At 39.5% G+C, this 24,158-nt stretch overlaps 1 protein-coding gene across 1 annotated transcript in view; it reads right to left on the reverse strand.

Annotated features, from left to right (window-relative positions):
- Positions 1–38: 38 nt before the first annotated feature.
- The window catches only part of LOC112614032 (cytochrome b-c1 complex subunit 2, mitochondrial), a 30,800-nt gene continuing 6,680 nt past the window's right edge, over positions 39–24,158 (reverse strand). Inside the window, exons 5-14 of the mRNA XM_025370123.1 lie at positions 20,837–20,893; positions 20,466–20,590; positions 17,870–17,967; positions 14,660–14,717; positions 11,738–11,833; positions 11,236–11,435; positions 9,405–9,485; positions 7,163–7,239; positions 2,661–2,814; positions 39–304 (exon numbers count right to left, since the gene is read on the reverse strand). Coding sequence (XP_025225908.1) covers positions 221–304; positions 2,661–2,814; positions 7,163–7,239; positions 9,405–9,485; positions 11,236–11,435; positions 11,738–11,833; positions 14,660–14,717; positions 17,870–17,967; positions 20,466–20,590; positions 20,837–20,893 — 1,030 coding nt within the window. The 3' untranslated portion in view covers positions 39–220. The remainder of the gene's footprint in view (positions 305–2,660; positions 2,815–7,162; positions 7,240–9,404; positions 9,486–11,235; positions 11,436–11,737; positions 11,834–14,659; positions 14,718–17,869; positions 17,968–20,465; positions 20,591–20,836; positions 20,894–24,158) is intronic.

The following is a 24,158-nucleotide window of genomic DNA, read 5'->3' on the forward strand; positions in this document are numbered from 1 at the left end:
AATACTTGTTGATTAACTCATTGAGAAAAACGTAAGAAAAACACCTAAGCAGAATGTTTTATTGACTTTAGGTCAGCTGAGAATAATTACCTGCATTTATGCCTTATTTTACCTCACTGGAAAAAAGACAAATGTTATATTAGAGATTTCTGACTTTCATGTGTTTGCTGCTCTGGGCTGAGAGAATGTTCAGCTCTCTCCCGTAATGTGTGCATCAGTATTACAGCTCATCAACAAAAGGTGTATGTCCCAAATTTCCACTTGCTGCCATCGACTTCTGGCCAGAAACAAACTTCTTTGCAGCCTTTAAAGAAACAAACAAAAGACAAAGTTAATAAAAATAAAAATATATGTCATCAAGCAGGTGAACTTATTGTCATTTTAAGAATTTATGGATAGGACATTCTTTTTTTTTTTGAGATGGAGTCTTGCTCTGTCACCCAGCATGGAGTGCAGTGGTGCGATCTTGGCTCACTGCAGCCTCCACCTCCCAGGTTCAAGCAATTCTCTGCCTCAGCCTCCCAAGGAGTTGGGATTACAGAGGCATGCACCACCATGCCCAGCTAATTTTTGTATTTTTAGTAGAGACCAGATTTCGCCATGTTGGGCAGGCTGGTCTCGAACTCCTATCCTCAAGTGATCCACCCACCTCGACCTTCCAAAGTGCTGGGATTACAAGCATGAGCCACCAACCTGGCCTTGGATAGGACATTCTAAGCCAGTAATTACTATAATAGCTGTTGTGAAAATTAACTAGGAGATGGCTGGTGCTTTAATTTGTGACAGTGTGGGAAAAGCTTAGCAGTTCCTCTGAATGTTCCATTGTATGTGTAATAACCACGCAAGAGCAATGCTCCGGTAAGAGGGTAGCTGTTAAAAGAGAGATAAGGAAAACATCCCTGACACTCTCAAATGTGGCTTCAGGAAGGGATATACTTTCCTGTTTCTGTATTACAAGGGCAAATAGTCTGGGTCAATAAAAATACAATGATTGTTAACTTAAAAGTAAAACTTTATACCCTAGAGGATTCTTTATGCCACTACTTCCAAGTTCAAAGACTGGTTAAGTGTAGTATCATGAGTCAGGTGTAGGTGGAGCAGCAGCCCCCATATTCTCAGGCCAGCTTATCTTATCACTATGAAGGAGAGGTGGTGGTGGAAGCAGTCGGGTTGGGATGCACATAATGATGGGTTATAAGATAAGGACAGTCATTTAGAAGAGGAAGAAATGAGTCAGGTACGGTGGCTCACGCCTGTAATCCCAGCACTTTGGGCGGCCGAGGCAGGTGAGGAGGTCAGGAGATCGAGCACATCCTGGCTAACATGGTGAAACCCCATCTCTACTAAAAATACAAAAAATTAGCTGGGCGTGGTGGCGGGCACCTGTAGTCCCAGCTACTCAGGAGGCTGAGGCAGGAATATGGTGTGAACCCGGGAGGCGGAGGTTGCAGTGAGCTGAGATAGCGCCACTGCACTCCCTCCAGCCTAGACTCCGTCTCAAAAAAAGAAAAAAAAAAAAAAAAAAAGAAGAGTATGATATGATGATGATTAGGGGCCAAGTGAAATCAAGTCAGGGTTACTTTCTTAAAATAGCCTTGTCTCTTTTTTTATTTGAGACAGGGTCTCACTCTGTTGCCCAGCCTGGAGTACAGTGGCATGATCTCGGCTCACTGTAACCTCTGCGTTCCGGGCTCAAGCCACCTTCTGACCTCAGCCTCCTAAGTAGCTGGGACTACAGGCGCATGCCACCATGCCTAGCTAATTTTTGTACTTTTTTGTAGAGATTGGGTTTTGCTACATTGCCCAGTCTGGTGTTGAACTCCTGGGCTCAAGCAATCTGCCCACCTCAGCCTTCTAAAGTGCTGGGATTACAGGCATGAGGCACTGCACCCAGCTTGGTTTTTTGTTTTTCATTTTTTCTTATCCCCACTGTCCCTATACAAAGTAGACCTGTTGGTGAGAAGATGGTGAGACATGTACAACAGAAGGTGAGTTGGTAAGTTTAATGTAGAAAACGGGGAAAACCCACTTACTTTGGATTAATTCTGTAAGTCATGTGCTTGTTAGGCACAGTAGGGAACACAAAGAAGTACATGACATAGTCCTTGCCCTCAAAACAGCTCAATCTTGTAGGGAACAATAATATATGTGGAAAAAAAAATTGCAAGAACAGGAGAATGTCCTAGGCTTAGAATAGTAAAGAAAATCTTAAGATGCTGGATGGTGAAATACTCGAAGAGGAAAAATAGCAAACTTCACTATTTAGGTTGGATGACACGAAACTGCCAATATTTGACTCTTCTTTACCTCTAGTCATCTAATAGAAGCCCGTATTATAAACTACCATTAGTTTAACCTGATGTTTGATACATCAGGTGTATTAAATGCACTTCTGACTGCCATCTCAGTGGACGGCAGCGCTCTCACTGACAGAAGAGTTTAACCTAATGGTAGTTTATTTGAAGGAGGAAGATACATACACTCGAGCTGACAAGGAAGCTTGTTGCAGATCTTATGGGAATGGGCCCTCCCGCCTCCATATTAAGTAGATGGGCACCAAACATGAGAATAACATATACTGCCTGAGGACGCTTATGCATCCTTCTGAAACTGGATCATTAAGTTCTATGTTGTTAAATCGTACGTTTTCATTTACTTACATTTATGATATCAGCGTTAGCCACTGAATCAATCTGCTGAAGGACTGTGGATGGTGGCACGTAAGAACCAGCAACTAAAGCCTGCGACCCGACTTCTTCCAGGAAACGCTCAGAAGACTCCACTGACATTAGGTATCCAGCTTTCAGCTTGTTCCTGTCCAATAAAAGGCAGAAGTCAGTTTTACAGAGCTACAGAGCAAGGCAATTATTTTTTTTTTCTGGGTGGTGGCAAGGGGCTGTGAACATCAAAGCTTTATTTAATCGATATAGTAATAGCATGTCTCCCTCATCCTGAATTCCCCAAGAAGAACGGCGCTCCCTTCTCTGGAACCTGACACTAAAACAGTAAGTCTGGAGGGAAGAAGTCTCGTCAGGGTTGCCGAAGTGTCCAATTGAGGGCCCACTTTGGCCTCCATTTGTGGGTCCATACACTGCTACAGATTTGAGTGAGACAGCTGGAGAGCTCCCTAATGCTTCCCAAGGCCTCTGGATCCGGTTGTGCAATGTGGATCCTCTGCACGTCACTGGCCAGTCGCAGCATGCTCTTTTTCCTGCCCCCTGGCACAGTGAGGAAGATGTCTCTGCTGTCAGTGAGAGGGTTGCCATCCACTGAGATGGCAGTCAAAAGTGCATTTAATACACCTAACGTATCGAACATCATAGCTTGGCCCAGCCTACCTCATATGTGCTCAGAACACTTACAATAGCCTGCGGTTGGGCAAAAGTCATCTAACGTAAGCCCATTTTATAAGAAAGTATTGATTATCTCATGTACTGCATATCACTAGCATAGGAAAAGATCAAATTCAAGTATAGTCATGTACTACATAATGACGTTTTTGGTCAATGATGGACCACATATATAATGGGGTCCCGTAAGATTATTAGGGAGCTGAAAGATTCCTATTACTTAGTGACAACATAATGCTGTAGTGCAATTAAAAAAAAATAAATTTCACGTAGCATATGTTTACAGTGTTTAGCGTCTACAGCAGTGCACAGTAATGTCCTAGGCCTTCCCATTTACTCACCACTCACTCACTGACTCACTTGAAAGCAGGAGTTTTCGGTCCTGCCAGCTCCATTCATGGTAAATGTCCTATAATGGCATATTTTTTTTTAATCTTTTGTGCTTTATTTTTACTGTACCTTTCCTATGTTTAGATGCACAAATACTTACCATTGTGTTATAACTGCCTACAGTATTCAGTATATAGTGCATGCTGTACAGGTTTGTAGCCTAGGAGCAACAGACTATAACACAGACCTATGTGTGTAGTAGGCTATACCATCTACATTTGTGTAAGTACACCATGAGGTTCACACAGTGATGAAACCACCTAACACCACATTTCTCATAACGTATCCGCATCGTTATGTGACCCATGACTGGAAGCTGAAATTGCGATGGTTTTGCTCTGTAGCCAAGTTGAAAAATTGTAAGGTGATCTATGGCAAGTTGGGGACAGTGTGTATTATAAACCTACCTTCTGGCTGCTAGAGTGTGCAGACCAGGGATCTTGAAGACCCTTCGGTCAAACCGGGGTGTCACCACAGACAACTCCACCTGGCCCACGGCTGGGGTCACAGTGTCATAAAGGTCACAGTCTTGACCTTTTCCTTTTTGCCTTTTCCTTGTATGAACTGGGTTCTCTTCTTGGATGGAGGATATCTTTCAATGCTTACAGTTTGAAGATTCTCATGTTTATTTTCTTCTTATGCTACCATTTCACTTGTATTACCTGTGAGTTTTGGCAGGTTTCGGGGGTGTCTGAAAGAGCTTCTGCTGTCTGTTTATTTCTGCAGTATCCACTTCAGCTGTTGCTGCCTCTTTTAGGGCCTGTTAGTTTCCACCAAGGGTGAAGTAGAGTCAAGCCAGTTCCTCTTATGCAGTGAAACAGGGCAATTTTAAGGTATGAGCCCCAAAACTCTTCAACGTGTTTTTGGTAAACAGGCAAACTAACAACTTACAGTGCTAATGGCCTCCATTCTATTTCTTCAGTTCACCAAGTACTGTACTGTATATATTACTATTTGCAAAGCTGTCAGTACAAAATTATACTGAATAAACTCCAGAGATTGCTTTTTGATTTTGGACTAGAACTTGGATCTAGGTAAAACTATTTTAACGTGAGGTTTTGATTAGTGAAGCAACTCCTGCCTCTTGCTGAGATTTGTCTCAGTGAGCACAAGGTATGATTGAAAAGGCAGGTGGGGAAGGGCAGTACAGGTCTTGTAAGCAACAGCAGCTTAAATATGGGCACAAAAGCATCCACTTGAAATAAAACAAAATCCAATTCACAATTCTCCCAGAAACTTATTACTTATAGACATAGTGTTTGATAAGACAGTCGATATTTAAACCTCAAAGTATCATCCTTTAACACGCTATAGCAAGACTTCCATTTAAACATAATTACAATTTAATGCTACAATTTTACCACTGTCAGCTTAGTTAAAAAATGATTTTACCTGCAATAAACTACCAAGAGGTTATTAGTGTGTACCTTCAGCAATGACACCTCACTTTCTCTCTTTCACTATAGGAAGACTAAGAACCTTACAAGAAAAAGTATCAACTCCATCAAAATGGCAGAAAACATATCTTGACATTAATAATAAAAATTCTACTTTCTACATATCACCATATCTTATAAGAACTGTGTTACACTTATTAAGAAAATACCTTCTCTTAAATAAATTAATTTGAAAAACTTAGGTTTTTCTTAAGTAAATCCAGTGTTTCAAAATGTATTCTCATCATGTTTTGTTTTTGGTACAGTCAAGCAGCCCTGCATCCTATTGATTCTTGGTTTTATGTATACAATATTTAATAAATTGTGTTGTACTTATACAAGAGATGCAATTTTGTAGTGTGCTCAGCATAACAAAACTTAACAATACTAATGGGAACAGAAATGACTAAAAAGTTGTTCCATCCTGGGTTGTAATTCACCCTGTCATGTTTCCCCTGTGGGCAATACTAAATGATCATAACAACCACTGGAGTTGCAAAATTCACATTTTGAATTGTCTTAAGTAGATGGAGTCAAACTTAAATGTCTTAAACTGCTGTATGAAAATGCAGATTGATTTCCAACTTTGTCCCAAGTCTTTTAGAGAAACCCTCGAATTACTAATGAATTAGGAGTATTGTTAACACTTTCAATCTGGACAGTGGGGATTTAAAAATTGCCAAAAAGCAGACAAATATTTTAGTCTTTCTTATAAAACAAAACAAAATCAGATCTGTTTTGGGTATAAATCAGTAATGAAGAAAGAAACTATTGTAGAATAGGTACTCTTATATACTGGTGGTGTGATTAGAAACTGGTACAATCTCTTTAGATTTGTGACTTAGAAATATATACCTTTTTTTTTTTTTTTTTTTTTAAGAGACAGGGTCTTGCTCTGTTGCCCAGGCTGGAGTGCAATGGCATGATCTTAGTTCACTGCAACCTCAAACTCCTGGGCTCAAGCAATCCTCCTTCCTCAGCCTCCTAAGTTGCTGGGGCTACAGGCACACACCAACACACCTGGCTAGTTTTAAATATCTTTTTGTAAAGACAGGGTCTTACCACATTACCCAGGCTGGCTGAACTCCTGGCCTCACGCGATCCTCCTGCCCTAGCCTCCCAAAGTCCTGGGATTACAGGTATGAGCAACTGCACCTGGGCAAATGCATTATTTAAATATACACACATACACGCACTCTAACATGGAGCCTTTCGTTATGTTTATAACTCTTAACTCAGTTGGGAATCTACACCAAGAAAGTAATATGAAATACAAAAATATTTTAAGCCCAAAGATATCTTTATAACTGCAGAAAACGCACAAGTGTATTTTGACACACCAATGAATATTGTTTAAATTTTTAGTAATTTGAATCAATGAAAACATAGAATCATTGGTAGGGAATCAGATTATTTTTGTCTTTTATTTGTAATTTTCAAACTTCTATAATAAGGATGCTATTTAAATAGGATAAAAAAGTATACAGATGGTCCTAACTTACAATGGTTTAACTTATGATTGTTTGGCTATATGACTGGTTTATCAGGGTATTAAATGCGTTTTTGATTTATGGATTTCTCAGGATGTAACCCCAGTGTAAGTCAAGCAGCATCTATCCATACAATATTAACAATTATGTTTAAAAATGTGTGATCAATAAACTAAGAAAAATGTTAACAATTATTCTCTAATTTTTGTGGAGACAAGGTCTTGCTATGTTGCCCAGACTGGTCTCAAACTCCTGGTCTCAAATGAACCACCTGCCTTGGCCTCTGCAAGTGCTGGGATTATAGGCGTGAGCCACCGTGCCTGGTCAAAATGTTAACAATTGTATCTTTAGGTGGTAGGATATGGGGATGTTTCTCTTTTTATGCTTTTTGTGCTTCTCAGTCCTTATAAGCATATATTGTAATATTGTTATAATCTGAAGAGAATACAACTTTCAAATAACAAAAACATAAAACACAGTTAATACTGAGACTTACTTGGCCGCTTGGACATCTGTGTTGGAAAGGTTTCCTTGAGCTATTGTTTTGACTTGATTATACGCAGCCTTGATTACCTAGGACAGATAAGTAAAAGTTGGTCATCTGTGGTCAGTACCAGAGTCTCCTGCAGCACTGACATGCTTCTTTACTGAGGCAAAAACACAGATGGAAGGTTAGTTCCAGACAAACAGCACAGTGTCCACGTGGAATGCTGTCATCACTATGGGTTCCTTATTCTTCCTATGTTCATAAGGCAGCTGTTTGTACACAATCCTTCTGCCCCAGCCTCCCAAGAAGCTGGGACTACAGGTGCATGCTACCAGGCCTGGCTAATGTTTTAGTTTTTTTTTTGTAGAGATGTGTGGGCTCAAGTAATCCTCCCACCTCAACCTCCCAAAGTGTTGGGATTATAGGTATGAGCCACCACATCCGGCCAAACACATGGATTTCTAATCACCCATAAAGAATAAGCACCTTTAAAACTTCTCCAGACTCTTGCAGTGTCATGCCATTAATACTGCTATCTCTTACTATTCACTAAGAAGAGTAATAATCCATACACAGCCAATTTGTAAGGCTTGTCCATACTTGAAAGCGAGAGTCAAGAAGGAATCTGAATCTTTGCATGGTATTTAAAAAAGAAAGAATAAAGTTCCAGGGATGTGGGTACTTAGTAAATATTTGTTGAATAAATAAATAAATCTGGCCATGATTTTCTCCATCCCAATGCTGGCTGAGTCTGCTACTTATTTTTCCCTCTCATCACCTAAATTCTAGGACCTCTGTTTCCCCTTCATTTTTGCTGCCCATTTTCATAGCCACACCCCAGACCTGATCATAGCCTAGATTTGCATACCTCTGAAGTCCTCAATTCTAAGACCCTGACCTCAGTCTTTAATTTCACTATCCTTATTCTTCCACTTTATCAAGATTTCTAGTTCCTTGACTTGTCCAGTCTTTCAATTTATCAGGCCCCCTCTGGCTTCACTTCTCTATTGAGCCTAGATCCCTGAATCATCCTTTTAATCACTCTTGCCAATGCTCCAATGCTCCCAGCTCCGTTGCCATATCTTCATACTTCTGACCTGCCCACTTTGCAGGATTCCAACCTAACTCCTCCATTTCTCCATTAGGCTTGTAAATGCAACGGAGGAAAAATTACATGACAGTGCTGACTCACTGTACTGTGAATTTGTGGTTGCTGATTTCAAGGATACACCTATACTACAGCGAATACCCACTTTTTGTGTACCTATTTGTCCCAAACTTCACTACTTTCTTTAAACTTTCCTCCCTTCTCTGTCAAAACATGACTTAGCCTCCTGTCTCACTGAGGCGTTACTTCCCCATATTCCCAATATCTTCCAATATTAGCCTGTCTATAAGGCTAAACAGTCCCCTTGTGTGCTGGATCCCACGTATTCCTTTCTCAGACTTGAGCCATTTATAATTTTCTGTCTCCGCTATCTGCTCTGATCTTTTTGTTCAGTATGAATGTCTCTTTCAACTTAATCTGTGTAAACTCTCCTAAAACAGCCTGCTCCTTGAATGTCTAAGCTCCACTAGCCCACACCAACCTCTCATTTCTTACTTGTCATTCATTCCTTAATCACTACACATTTTAGCCAGTTTCCACTACTCTAGTCAAAACTGTTAAGATCACCCATGATGTCCTAGTTTGCTGAAACTACCAGACTTCTCAGTGGTAATGAATGTTATTTCACTGTGGGTCAAAACGGTCTTCAACATTCTCTCTTTCCTAGCCTTCAAATATAACAGCTTCTTTTTCTTTCTGTTTACCTGGGCCATTTTTCTTAGCCACTTGCTCCTTAAATGATGTTCTTTCCCAGAAACTGAGCTTTAGTTTTCTTTTCCTACAATCATTCATACATATCCCTGATTTCTACACAATCTCTATACTGAAGACTTGCAAATAAACATCTTGGCCTTCCCCTCTCCTGGGTTCTCAATTTAGATGTTTCAGAGCCAACTCAATGCAACTTGTCCAACCAGAACCAAAATTTCAAGTAGGCAATTCTCTCCTCTTTCCTGGAAGCATTAGTATACATGTGTAAATTTCCCTATAGCAGATAATGCTTCAATGATATCATACTATACAGAGCTCTGATAAGTCATTGCATTGCATTCAAACACTCCGTATTTTAACTGGAAACATGTTCACGGCCAGCGGGGGAAAATAACTTGTTCATGAAAGAAGTTTGGTGAGTATGCAACTTACATCTCCAGCAGCTGTGGCCTGGGAAATAGTATAAATCCCGAAGAGTCCAGAATCTGAGTAACTGGCATTAAATGCGGAAACCTGAAAGATAATGAGACTTTACTGTATGATACTCTGCCAGGTAAAACAGGGCACGATTTCTTTAAGTTTGCCTAGAAAAAACCTGGACCTTCACAGTATAAACAAAATAGATTAATATTTTACTTAATCAGTTCTGTCGAGAACTAAAGTATTCTGTATCTTTCAGAACTATCACGGCTTTGTTTTTTCATTTAAATATTTCTAAAATGACTGCTCCCTTTCCTTTATGCTGGGTATTTTCTAACCCTCTTTAGATGATTAAAGGTTAATGCAAACACTAATCCACAAACATTATTATTATAATACAGATGGGCTTTAGCATTAGGCAGACCTGGTTTCTTCTCTCTGCTGCTGGTAGGGACTTTCTCACCAATTTACTTTTATTTCTCTTATACACTCAATTCAAAAAGTTAAGAGAAAAATTTCTGCTTAGTGGTCATTATCCAGATGTCCAAGGTATCAAGAGTTTAGCCTCCGAATAACAGGGATATTGCTATCTAGTTTGAGCAGAGCTTTTACCTCTCTAGGGTGAACCCAATTTACAGTGTTTATGTGGACCATTTATGTAAAAATTACCTGAGTTCGTATTAAAAATACAGACTTTCAGATTCCTGAAATGGACTTACTGACTCAGGTCCCTGTGGATGTAGCCTGGGAGCCCAGATTTTTAACAAGTGTTCCAGGTGACTCTTATGTACATTAAACTTGGAGAACCATTGGCTCAGTCCATGTAAAGCATAAGAATGGACTTCAATTTCTTTTTTTTTTTTCCTATTTTTTGAGACAGAGTCTTGCTGTGTCGCCCAGGCTGGAGTGCAGTGGCACAATCTCGGCTCACTGAAACCTCCGCCTTCTGGGTTCAAGTGATTCTTCTGCCTCAGCCTCCCAAGTAGCTGGGACTACAGGCGTGCGCCACCACGCCCAGCTAATTTTTGTATTTTTAGTAGAGACGGGGTTTCACTGTGTTAGCTAGGATGGTCTCGATCTCCTGACATCGTGATCCGCCCGTCTCAGCCTCCCAAAGTGCTGGGATTATAGGCGTGACCCACCGCAGCTGGCTTGGACTTCAATTTCTTTAATTGTAATTCTGAGGCCGTCCTACAAATTTCTGGCCAAGTTCTGAACTAGGAATTTCTATTAAATTACTTCATTGGATTAGGAGAGATGGGGGTTTCACCATGTTGGCCAGGCTGGTCTCGAACTCCTGACCTCAAGTAATCCGCCCACCTCAGCCTCTCAAAGTGCTGGGATTTTAGTCGTGGCCACTGTGCCCAGCCTCTCATTTTTCTTTTTAAATTTAATCTCAAGCTGAAGGAGTGAGTCTGTAAACAATTTCTTGGTGTTCATATTGTCCACTTGGTTGGAAAACAAAGAATAGTGAGATTCAGGAAGTAGCCACAAGAACAGAAGGGGACAGAAGAAAATCTAGAAAAAAAGACTAGTTAGAATCCAGGGGAAAGTTTAATATCTACAACTTTATTCTAAAGGGAATGGATATGTAGATTCCCTTTATTTCTAAGCATTAAATTCCTCTTTCTATATGACTAATGACAAGTAATAGACAAAGTAGAAAAGCCAGTGAGTTTTTGATAGACCCTCAAATATACTAACATCAAGCCTGGCTATGTCTTCAATTGTACAAAGATTTTCTGTGTGTTTGTCTTACTTTTTAAGAGTAGATTATCAGAATTACATCTCAAATACTGAGCCTTTGAAAGCAAAAGGAGAGATACCAACTGTTCAGACTCACATCAAATGGCTGCTGAGTCACCTTGGCAATAGCCTGGTGCAGACTGCTGGTGGTGTTGCTGCCCCTCTTGACATGTGGCCCAGCACCGAGGACATGCTGAAGAACACTAAATGCATTTGCCTCTGCACTTCCCGCGACAGCACTTTCTGCTACAAGAGCAGCATGGACAAGACTGTCTCCATTCTGTTCTCGGATTTCACCTGAGGCCAGGTTAAGGATAGAGGGAAGAAGAAAATGGCTTGTTCACCATTGGTTTCATTCTTCACTATTTCCTACAATACAGTATTAACCCACGAGTCTTTTCTGTGGCTCGGTGCTTTCCCCATACCATCCTGTCCCCAAACACACACAAAACATATACTTAAAATACAACATCCAAGTCATCCAATTCTATGCCGAGACTGTTGAATAGTAAATATTCAGGCCTATTCCACCTCAACATGCTATTCTAGTGGGGAAACGCCCTTCTGATAAATTAACCCTAATAGAAGGAAATGCTTACCTCCACGGTATTTGGCCTTCACACCAGATAAACCAAACCCACCCCTCATGTTGAGAAACTGTTCAGCAACTTGCTTTAGAACAGGATGACTCACACCTGTTTCAACAAAAGCAAAAACAAAGCTAGAACCAGAATTACTAAAACACAATCGTAAAATATTTTTTCTTTGTTTTAAAAATACGATTGTAAAATCCGAACATTACAGAAATAAGTAAGTCTTCTTGCCATAATGCCACTCTCCCAGAGATACCCAGTTTACTATAGTTTACTATTACTAAACTATTTACTATATACTTAGTATTACTATTCATCTAGAATTTTTTTCTGTGTAGTTAATATTACCCTCAATTTATTTCTAAAATGGTGTTATTCTACTGATATTGTTTCTAACTGATCTTTCATAATTTAAAAATTTCTAAGTGTTTAGTCTACATCAAATATTTAATGGTTATAAAGAATCCCTTTCTATGGCTGTACCACCATTTATTTGATCAGTCCCCTCCTGATGGACGTTAGCATGTTTCTAATAGTTAGCTCTTAAAACAACATTGCATTGTCCATAAAGAACACTATATCAAGAAAGTAAAAAGAGGACCCATGAAATGCAGGAAAATATTTGCAGATAATATATCTGCTAACAGCTTGAGTATCCAAAATATATAAAGAACCTTTACAACTCAACAATTAAAAAAAAACCCAATTAAAAAATGGGCAAGACTTGAATAGACATTTCTCCAAAGTTGACTGGGCACGGGGGCTCACACCTGTAATCCCAATAGTTTGGGAAGCCGAGGCAGGTGGATCACCTGAGCTCAGGAGTTTGAGACCAGCCCAGCCAACATGGTGAAACCCCATCTCTACTAAAATTACAAAAATTAGCCAGGAATGGTGGCGTGCACCTGTAATCCCAGGTACTCAGGAGGCTGAGGCCGGAGAATTGCTTGAACCTGGTAAGTGGAGGTGGCAGTGAGCTAAGATTGCGCCATTGCACTCCAGCCTGGGCGACAGAGAAAGCCTCTGTCTCAAAAAACCAAAAAACAAATAAGTTATACAAATGGACAAAAAGCACATGAAAATATGTTCAATGTCATTTGTCATTAGGGAAAAACAAACCAAAATCACAATGACCACTTCCCACCCAGTAGGATGGTCATAGTCAGAAAGACAGACAATAAGTGTTGGTAAGGATGTGGAGAAATTGAAACCTTTGTGCATTACTGGTGGGAATGTACAATGGTGCAGCTACTTTGGAAAACAGTCTGGCAGTTCCCCAAATGGTTAAACAGAGTTACCATATGTCCTGGCAATTCTATTCTTAGACATAACCAAAAGAACTAAAAACAGGTGTCCTAAGAAAAACGTACACATGAATGTTTATATTTACGACAGCCAAAAGGTGGAAACAACCCAAATGCCAATGAATGAAGAAACAAAATGTGGTAATGGAGCATTCTTGAGCCATAAAAGGGAATGAGACATTGACATATGCTCCAATATGGATGGACCTTGAAAACATTATACTAAGTAAGAAAAGCCAGTTACAAAAGGCCACATACTGTATGACTCCATTTATATGAAATGTCCAGAATAGTCAAATCTATAGAGACAAAATAGATTATTGCTACTTAGGAGGCTGAGGTCGGAGGATCACCTGAGCCTAGGAGTTCAAGTGAGCTATAATTGTGCCACTGTGCTCCAGCTTGGGCAACAGAATGAGACCTCCATTTCTTAAAAAAAAAAAAAAAGAGTAGATTAGGCGATGCCACAGGCAGGGGGAAGATGAGAATGGGGAGTGACTGCTAACGGGTATGGGGCTTTTGCGGGGGATGATGAACACACCCTGAAATTAGGTAGTGGTAATAGCTAATTTATTAAAAACCACAGAACTACACACTTCAACAGGGTGAATTTTATGGCAAGTAAATAATATCTTAAGCTGTTATTTGCAAAACAAAACAAAAAATATTACAAATGATATTCTCATGCAACTATTTTGTAAACTTGACCTAATGTTTCTGTAAGACAAATTCTTAAAAGTCACTGGGTCTACAAGTATAAACATTTAGAATTTTATTTTTTTGAGACAGAGTCTTGCTCTGTCACCCATGCTGGAGTACAGTGGCATGATCTCGGCTCACTGCAATCACTGCCTCCCGGGTTCAAGCGATTCTCCTCCTCAGCGCCCCGAATAGCTGGGATTACAGGCTTGAATCACCGTGCCCGACTAATTTTTGTATTTTTAGTAGAGACGGGGTTTCACCAGGTTGGCTAGGCTGGTCTTGAACTCCTGACCTCAGGTGATCTGCCCATCTCAGTCTCCCAAAGTGCTAGGATTACAGGCATGAGCCACCATGCCCAGCCTAGAATTTTAACAGATATATTCAAAAAGGTCTCCCAAAATGTACTAGTTTATATTCCTACTAACAATTTGTGAGAGTGCCTATTTCTCTATGCTCTGGTTAATTCTGGGCAGTGTCAATCTTTTAATTTTGCCAATATCACAGATTAAAATTTTCTTAATTATTAGTGAGGCTGATCATTTAAAACAAAGATAGTTGGCTACACTTATACAAACATATTTCTCCCATGAACTGTCTGCTCATGCCCTTTGCCTGTTTTTCTAGTAAGCTGTACTTCCTTTAAAAAAACAGTCTGTGAAAGCTCTTTGCTTTGAGAAATTCACCTTTGTCACAGATTTTACAAATACTGTAAAGAATTTAAAGCCAGAGGTTTACAAATTTAAATGCTGGATTCTGCTTTCCGAAACAAATGACTAGCAATTAAAATCCTATGATATATTGCCTGTCTGACATAAATAGAAGGCTGAAGTTTTCAAATTTTGTTCAATCCTGTGTTCACATAATTAGTTTAAGGAATTGCTCTTAAGGAAGCAAACTGATAGGCAGGCAATACACAACTTACCAAGTCCAATCAAAGCCATTCTTGCACTTGTGAAATGGTTCTGAACGAAGTAATGTAACTGGGGAAGTTAAAAACACTTATTAGGTTATATTAGCATAAATATAAAAAGCTGTAAAAACATAAAAGTACAGTTTGGAAGAAAATACTTAGCCTTATAAGCTGCTGTAATAAACTACATGGTACTGAAGTTAATTACCCTGGGATTTTATTATAAAAACCATTGCTTAAAAGAACTAGAACCTAACTGTGGTCATGGTTGCACAACTCTGTGAATATAATGAAAACCACTGAATTGTGTACACTTTAAATAGGTTGTATAGTATGGGGAATTACATCTCAATAAAGCTGTTATTTATAAAAGGAATAAAAAGAGGCTGGGTGCAGTAGCTCATGCCTGTAATCCCAGCACTCTGGGAGGCCAAGGCTGGCAGATCATTTGAGGCCACGAATTTGAGACCAGCCCAGGCAACACCCTGAAATTCTGACTCTACTAAAAACGCAAAAATGAGCCAGGCGTGGTGGTGTATGCCTGTAATCCCAGCTACTTGGGTGGTTTGAGGTATGAGAATTGTTTGAACCCAGGAGGCAGAGGTTGCAGTGAGCTGAGATTGTGCCACTGCACTCTAGCCTAGGCGACAGAGCAAGACTCTAGTCTCAAAAAAAAAAAAAAAAAAAAAAAAAAAAAAGGAACAAAAAGAAATTAGAGCATACACTGGCCTAAACTTGAAAAAATGGACTATAATTTTTATTATAATGTAGCTTATGTAGTGTATCAGGTTTCTTTTGTGTTTATATCGGTAGTAATGGAGCACTATTAACATTCTATAACAGGGCTAACAGAGTTTTACCACAACACCCTTCTCATCCATCTTTGAAGCCAATCTCTACAAAGCTTTTCTGACCATGAAGTCATTGTCTATACCAGGGTGTCCAAACTGTATGATCACAGAATTACTCAGAGAGCTTGAAAAACAAAAACAGTCACTGTCCCCCATTCTTGGGACTTACTCCATAGACTGATACAAAATATTAAATGTGGAATCCTAGAATTCTTATTTAAAACCAACCAACTACCCATCCATCCAATCAACCACTCAGGCGATCTGAAGATTGGCGAGACTTGGTAATCACTGGTTTATACTATCACGTTAGGCTTAATATACAAAAGTAGGACTAAAACATGTACTTTCAACAGAAATGCTATCCCTTCCAGATGGGTGAAAATTGGTTTGGGGTAACTAAGAAAAAGAAACTCACTACTTTTATGTATAAAGTACAAATATACAATACATAAACTGTATCTGTGGTATTAAAAGTAAGAGGTTTAGAAAAAAATGGCTGGAAAGGCTCCTCAGGAAGGAAAGTGATAACGTTTGAGAATCACTGGGCTAAAGTAATGAAACTGAACTTTTAATCAATTTATCATAATCCGTGCCCTACAATGAATGGTGTCTATATCTATAGAATCACCTTGGAAAGTCATACTCTTTTTTCTATTGATGTTTTTCTATTGATGCTGCCATTGCTCAAAGTATTCTAGCGCCAATTTCTTTAGAGTTTCCTTTAGCCTAGGGACACATTTAAAAAATACTATTAACTTTGAGATAACCAAGTTATCACAGTTAACATCTTGGTATTTGTCTATAATGCATACATACATACCTTTTGTTAAAAAAAAATGGGACCTTTTGGGATGTCCTAATTCGTAAATTGCCTTTATGTGACAATACGCTGTGAAGTTTTACGTATCAACTAGTATTTTTGAATGGTTGAATACTGTTCCATTCTATAAGTTATTCAACTAGTTCCCTAATGCTGGATATTAACTTGTTTCTAATTTTTCACAATTATAAAACAATATTACAATAGCTATCCTTGTGGATAAACCTTTGCTATGTCTACTCTTTTAGTTATCTTAATGACACATCCTCATGAGGGTGAATTTGATTTCTAAAAAATTTCAAAACATTAGAGTCCAATCTTATGAAAAACTGCTGCCTGTTCAAGTTGGATGATATAAGTTAAAATTTCTAAATAAAAGTGTCATATGAATGGAAGGCATCAAATTATTAATTGATAAGTCAAAAAGAGAAGGGATACAGTTTAGTTTTCTGTAACAGCTAACTAGGAATGAAACGAGAATAAAAACCTTAAATTTTTGAGTCAGATATACTTTGAAGGTGTTGATAATTCCAAATTTTTCTCTTAATGTCTTTTGATAAAATTTGTTTTTGGGTCTGGGTGGTAGGAATAGGAAATGAAGATTATATGCACATACCTATACTTGTAGATTTAGCATTCAATGTTTCATGTTTTGGAAACAAAGTTCTAAGATGCACATATATGGCTGTGGCATGTGACAAACCCCAATAGCCAGCAAAGGGAGGCTGGTGTGCCAAAGAATGTGAATGAGCGAGCGAGGATGGAACCGGAGCTAAGGAAGTGGGCTCAAGTCTTATTTATGAATTCAGAGAGACCAAAGAGTCTTAGTCAAAGGACCTATTTTATATATATGTACGTATACACACACTTTTTTTTTTTTTTTTTTTTTAAGAGACAGGGTCTTGCTATGTTGCCCAGGCTGGTCTTGAACTCCTGGCCTCAAGTGATCCTTCTGCCTCGGCCTCCCAAAGTGCTGAGATTACAGGGGTGAACCACTGGGCCCAGCCCCTATTATGCTACTTAAACATTTAAATACTGTTTAAAAAAGATACACAGGCTGTGTGCAATGGCTCATGCCTGTAATCCCAGCACTTTGAGAGGCAGAGGCAGAAGGACTGCTTCAGCCTAAGAGTTCAAGACCAGCCTAGGCAACACAGCGAGACCCCATATTTAAAACAAACAAACAAAAAAGATACATACACACAGAAAAGGGTTTAGAAGAAAATATACCAGGTATTAACATTGAGTGCCTTTAGGTATGTGAGATGTTTTCTTTTCCTTCATTTTGCTTGATTTTACTTTTTAATGATCATGTCCCTTTAGTTATGAAAACATTTCTTTTTTTTTTTTAATGAAAACATTTCTTAAAGAATATACAAGAATTGCTCAGATAAAATTTTAGTTAAAAAGCAGGCAGATGAAAAAGCAAGCACATTGAATTTCTTAAAGTTAGAAGATAAAAAGAAAAATTAACCAACAAACCTGAAATGGTAGATGTTCAATTTAATGTGAAAAACAAGTACATTTCAAAATATGTTTTATTGGTACCTCCTCTGATGTCACTTTTCCAATCCTATAGTCAGGACAGTACAAGGGATTAGCCAAGGCATTCCGGTAAGCTGCTGCATGCAAATTTTCAATGACATCTGTGAGATAAGTGAAGAAGCATTTAGGGAAATGCACTTTCAGTAAAGACAACGTTTTTAAAACCTAGAAAGCAACAAGCCTATACAAATTTGGTCATCTTCTGGCATTCATATATTAAGAGGACTTAAAATTATTATTATTTAACCTCTAGTAACTGCCAGTTTCTGTCAGTGGAATGTGCTAAGGAAAAAAAGAGATTACATGGCAGCAGCTTCTATATACTGGAGTCCACCTAAACCACTTTTCTAACTTTAACCTAGCTGGTATCACTGGGAAGGTATATTGGCCTGGGTTTCAGGAAGTCCCCATCTAGTTATGGTTTTGCTGTCATCTTGCCATGTGACCTAGCACAAGTCATTTAATCTGAATTTTACTTACTTCTAGGTTTCCTCTCTAGGTAATAAGGAGGTTGTCAGGTAGCTTTCAGGGGACCAATGTGAGCTTCCACTGGGACTTACTCCCCCGTGGTGCTTGGTGCTTTCCCTGCTTTCTTGCTTCAATGCCTTTTTGCCTGCAGTGTTTCCTTCAGTTGCTCATTACCTGGCAACTTCCCTATGAGAGGCACTGCGCTAGATGCTAGAAATACAGAGATGTGGAACATACAAGGCCTGCCCTCAAATTTTAAGAGGAAAACCTGTGAAATAAAGTATTATGGGTGCAATGTCGGCAGTATGTCAAAAGTGCAATAGAGGTACAAGGGAAGGGCAGTGGGAATTAGAAAACAATTAATACAAGTCATATGTGGGATCCATCTTACAGAATGAGCTGGTGTTTCCCAGGGGAAATCATTTGGGAACAGCAATTTAGGCGTATGAAGTAGACAAAACAAAGGCTTAAAGTATAACAATAATTTGATTCAAATGGGAATTGCAGCTGGGAGGAGAAGAGGGTAGAGCATGAAGTAAGAGAAGTGGGCTGGTAAGATCATGCAAGGCCATATATGTATATGCTGTTTAGACTTTATCCTACAGCTAATAAGAAGGCTTACTTTCATGTCAGAAGCTTGCTGTAATGGCCGTGTGGGAGATGGACTCAAGATGTAAACCTGGAGGCAGAAACCAGCCAGGAGACCACACAGTAACTGTTCAGACAGAATAGATGCAGGCTGGCGTCTCACTGCCGCCAGTGGGGAAGAAGCCACTCTGGACACACAGGTCATCTTTTCTAAAATTGTACTATTCTATCTATTTCTTCAGTAGAAATCCTGAGCAACACAGATCACGCTCCTCTGTGACACCAAGCATCACCATGAAATAATATCAGTCACCAGGCCAGCATGTGGAGCCTGTCCCATGCTGAGCCACTGAGTTGACCTATTTCTGCTCTACCTGCACATTTCTCCTCCCACCAGAAGTTGAATGACTCCCAGGAGTCAGCGGCACTTGTTTATAGACTTGTATTACCAGTTGTACTTGTCAAGATTATATAATCAGACATTATATAAACATAAAATATGAATGCAAAAAAGATTCCTACTTAAAAAAATTAAGTTACTTACTTTGGAAAGACTCAATAAAGAGCAGATGGCTAAACAATAATAGCAATACAACAGTAAGCAATAACAGCAGCAGCAATACACTGGTGCAGAATTTGGTGTAAGCAAAACAACTCTTAAAAATCATTGGGGGTCAGGCACAGTGGCTCATGCCTGTAAACCTAGCACTTTGGGAAGCTGAGGTGGGAGGATCACTTCAGCCCAGGAGTTCAAGACCAGCCTGGGCAATACAGTGAGACCTCATCTCTATTAAAAAAAAAAAAAAAAAATTAGCAGGGTGTGGTGGTGTGTGCCTGTAGTCCCAGCTACTCAGGAGGCTGAGGTAGGAGGATCACCTGAGTCCAGAAGGTTCAGGCTGCAGTGAGATCGTGCCACTGCACTCCAGTCTGGGCAACAAGCAACACCTGTCTCAAAAACAAACAAACAAAAACAAAACATTGGGAAGGAAACAGGAAAAACTTCTAGGATCCTATAATTTACTTACCATCAAACATGAAAAATGATTATAAATGTTTAGAAACAAAAGAATAACATATCTAAATAACAAATTTTTGAAAAATGTATTTTCAAATTCAAGTAGTAAAACATTTGTCCAGGCATGGTGGCTCACACCCGTAACCCCAGCACTTTGGGAGGCTGAGATGAGTGGATCACTTGAGGCCAGGAATTCAAGACTGAACTCCAGCCTGACCGACATGGCAAAATCCTGTTTCTACTAAAAATACAAAAACGTAGTCAGGTGTGGTGGTGCACACCTATAATTCCAGCTGCTCGGGAGGCTGAGGCAGAAGAATTGTTTGAACCCACAAGGCGGAAGTTGCAGTGAGCCAAAATTGTGCCACCGCACTCCAGCCTGGGTGACAGAGTGAGACTCTGTCTCAAAAAAATAAATAAATAAAAATAAAAAAATAAATTTTGACAGCATTTTTTTTTCTTCTATAAATTGATCTTCTAAAAAAACCCAGTATCTTAAAAACAAATGTGATCTGGAAATGTACTTACGAGTCTGCGGATTCTGAAAGGCCACAGCTTTGTCAATCTTTAGCTGAGGCTGAAGGTCAGCTACTTCCCAACGACGAAATTCTGGTGCTGTGGTGACATTGAGCAGGAACTCCATTAGAATATCACTACAGAAGACATCGAGATAAGAATTACGAGTCAAAAACGTAAAACTAACATTTGAGATTCTACATAGCTGTAACGCTCTCAATGTGAAACTTTAGGCCTTGTGGTAAGCACAGTGTTTATGAGCGGTTTATGAATAATAATCCAAAATGGAAGTCAGAGGTCATAAGGATGCATTACAAAGACCAGAAGTGAGCAGTTTAGCATTTCTTTCAAAGCAGAAGTCCTAAACACACACAGGTACTTACACATCACCCCGCAGGCATTCCACAGTGTAAGCCATGGTTTCCCTTGTTGCGGTCACACTGAATTGGAAAATAAACTACAGTAAATCATCTGAATCAGGATAGTAAGCTTTCCCTCATAATCTTCTGTTGTATCAACCAATTCCTTTGGAAAGAAAATTTCTGAAGTATAAAAGGTGTGAACGATAATACAACAAAACTCCACATACTCATCAACTAAAATTTAAAAATTTTTTAAAAACCAGCAAATAATTCCACCCTAAAATGAGTGAAATCTGGTCACATGTTACAATACAGATGAACCCTGAGGACATTATGCTAAGCATAATAAGCCCGTCACAAAGGGACAAATATTGTATGATTCTACTTATGAGGTACCTGGAGTAGTCAAATTTGTAGAGACTGAAAAGAGAATGGCAGTTGCCAGAGGCTGAGGGGAGGGGAGAATGAGCAGCCATTGTTTAATAGGAGTTGGAGTTTCAGGTGGGAGAAGATAGGAAAGTTCTGGAGATGAATGTTGGTGATGGTTGCTAAATGCCACTTAACTGCACACTTAAGAAAATGATAAATTTGGGCTGGGCGCAGTGGCTCACACCTGTAATCCCAGCACTTTGGGAGGCTGAGGTGGGCAGATCACTTGAGGTCAGGAGTTTGAGACCAGCCTGGCCAACAGGGGGAAACCCCGGTCTCTACTGAAAATACAAAAATTAGCCAAGTGTGGTGGCGTACGCCTGTAATCCCAGCTACTCAGGAGGCTGAGGCAGGAGAATCACTTGAACCCGAGAGGCAGAGGTTACAGTGAGCCAAGATCACACCACTGCACTCCAGCCTGGGCGACACAGCGAGACTGTCTCAAAAAAAAAAAAACAAAAAACAGAAGATAAATTTTATGTTACATACATTTGACCACAATTTTTTTAAATGGCAAATAAAGTTGAAGATCTTTTCGTACCCTTTCAAGGCCAATTCCCTCACTTTCTCCCACTCTGGAAACTACAATCATAAGCACTACATAGTATTTTTCTGCTTTAAAAACTATACCTTAAAAAAATCTTGAAACCTGCTTGTTCACACACTATTTTGTCCTTCAGCTGTGCTATACTGATGTACAGATCTAGTTCATTCTGTAATGGCCGTGTAGTGGTCTCATCATGACTGTCATACTTTATCCACTTCCCTAAAGATGGACACTTAGATCATTTCCAGTCTTTATAAAGAATATCTTTGTGCATGTGATTAAAAACTGTGGGGTTTTTCAGTATTACTAGATATTCCTTGATTCTTTCCTAAGTGGTTGTATCAATTTATAAACCTATCGGCAGAATGAGACATTCTCTATCATCTTTACCACTGACAACACAATATATAAAAAATCTGGGCTGGGTATGGTGGCTCACTTATGCAATCCCAGCACTCTGGGCTGAGGTGAGAGGATCGCCTGAGGCCAGGAGTTCAAGATCAGTCTGGGCAACATAGACCCCCATCAGTACAACAAATAAAAAATTAGCTGTGCATGGTGGCATGTGCCTGTAGTCCTAGCTACTTGGAAAGTTGAGGGAGAAGAATCGTTTGGGCCCAGGAGTTCAAGGCTGCAATAAGATATGTCTGCAACACTGCACTCTAGCTTGGGCAACAACAGAGCAAGACCCTGTCTTTAAAATAAATAAATAAATAAGAAAGAAAGAAATGCTGTTTCTGTCCTGATTGTTCCACTGACCAGCTGTTCCCCAAGTCTCTCTTCCTCTCTTTGGGCCTTCCTACTCCTGAGACACAACAATATTGACTAGGCCAATTAATAACCTGACAATGGCCTCTAAGTATACAAGTGAAAGGAAGAGTCTCATGTCTCTCACTTTAAACCAGAAGCTAGAAAGGATTAAGTTTCTGAGGAAGTGAGGCAGGCATGTTAAAAACAGAGACAGGTCAAAAGCTAAGCCTCTTGCACCAGTCCAGTTCTTGAAGAAAACTAAAGTGCTACTCCACCAAACACATGAAAGATATGAAAGTAAAACAGCCTTATTGCTGATAATAGAGAGTTTTAGTGGTCTGGATAGATCAAACTGCATTACCTTAAGTCAAAGCCTAGTCCAAAGCAATGCCCTAACTCTCTTCAATTATATGAAGGCTGAGAGAGGGAAGGTGCAGAAGAAAAGTCTGAAGCTAGCAGAGGTTAGTTCACGAGCTTTAAGGAAAGAAGCCATCTTCTTAATATAATAGTACACAGTGAAGCAGCAAATGCTGATATGGAAGCTGCAGCAAGTTATCCAGAAGATCTACATAAGATCACCCATGAAGGTGGCTACACTAAACCACAGATTTTCAATGTTGACAAAACAGCCTTACAATGGAGGAAGATGCTATCCAGGACTTTCATAGCTAAAGTCAATGCCTGGCTTCAAAGCTTCAAAGGACAGGCAGACACTTGTTAGGGACTAATGTGGCTGGTGACTTTAGGTTGAGGTCATTTACCATTCTCAAAATCCTACAGCCCTTAGGAATTATGCTAAATCTACTGTGCCTGTGCTCTGTAAATGGAACAAAAAGGCCTGGATGACAGTATATCTGTTTATAGCATGGTTGATGGAGTATTTTAAGCCCATTGCTCAGAAAAAAGGTTCCTTTCAAAATATTACTGCTCACCGACAATGCATTTAGTCACCTAAGAGCTCTGATGCAGATGTAGAAGGAGACTGATACCATTAAGAACATTTGTGACTCATGGGAGGATGTCAAAGTATCAACATTAACATAGAGTTTGGAAGAAGCCAATTCCAACCCTCATGGACGACTCTGAGAGGCAAGACTTCAGAGGGAGAAGAAACTGCAAATATTGTGGGAGGAGCAAGAGAACTAGAAGTAGAGCCTGAAGATGTGACTGAAGGGCTGCAATCTTATGATAAAACTTGAACAGATAAGGAATTGCTTCTTATGGATGAGCAAAGAAAGTGGTTTCTTGAGATGGAATCTACTCCTGGTTGAAGATGCTGTGAACATTGTTGAAATGATAACAAAGAATATTACATAATCTCGGTTGATAAAAAAGTGGTAAGGTTTGAGACAACTGACTTTAATTTTGAAAGAAGTTCTGTGGGTAAATGGCTAAAAACAGCATCTCATGCTACTGAGAAATCTTTCATAAAAGGAAGAGTCAATCAATGCAGCAAACTGCATTGTTGTCTGATTTGAAGAAATTGTCAGTCACCACCCTCAGCAACCACCACCTTGATCAGTCAGCAGCCATTAACGTGGAGGAAAGACCCTTCACCAGCAAAAAGATTATGACTTGCTGAAGATTCAGATAATTGTTAACATTTTTAAAGCAATA

This window comes from Theropithecus gelada, chromosome 20 (assembly GCF_003255815.1).
Source record: "Theropithecus gelada isolate Dixy chromosome 20, Tgel_1.0, whole genome shotgun sequence".
In the NCBI taxonomy this organism is placed as follows: Eukaryota; Metazoa; Chordata; class Mammalia; order Primates; family Cercopithecidae; genus Theropithecus; species Theropithecus gelada.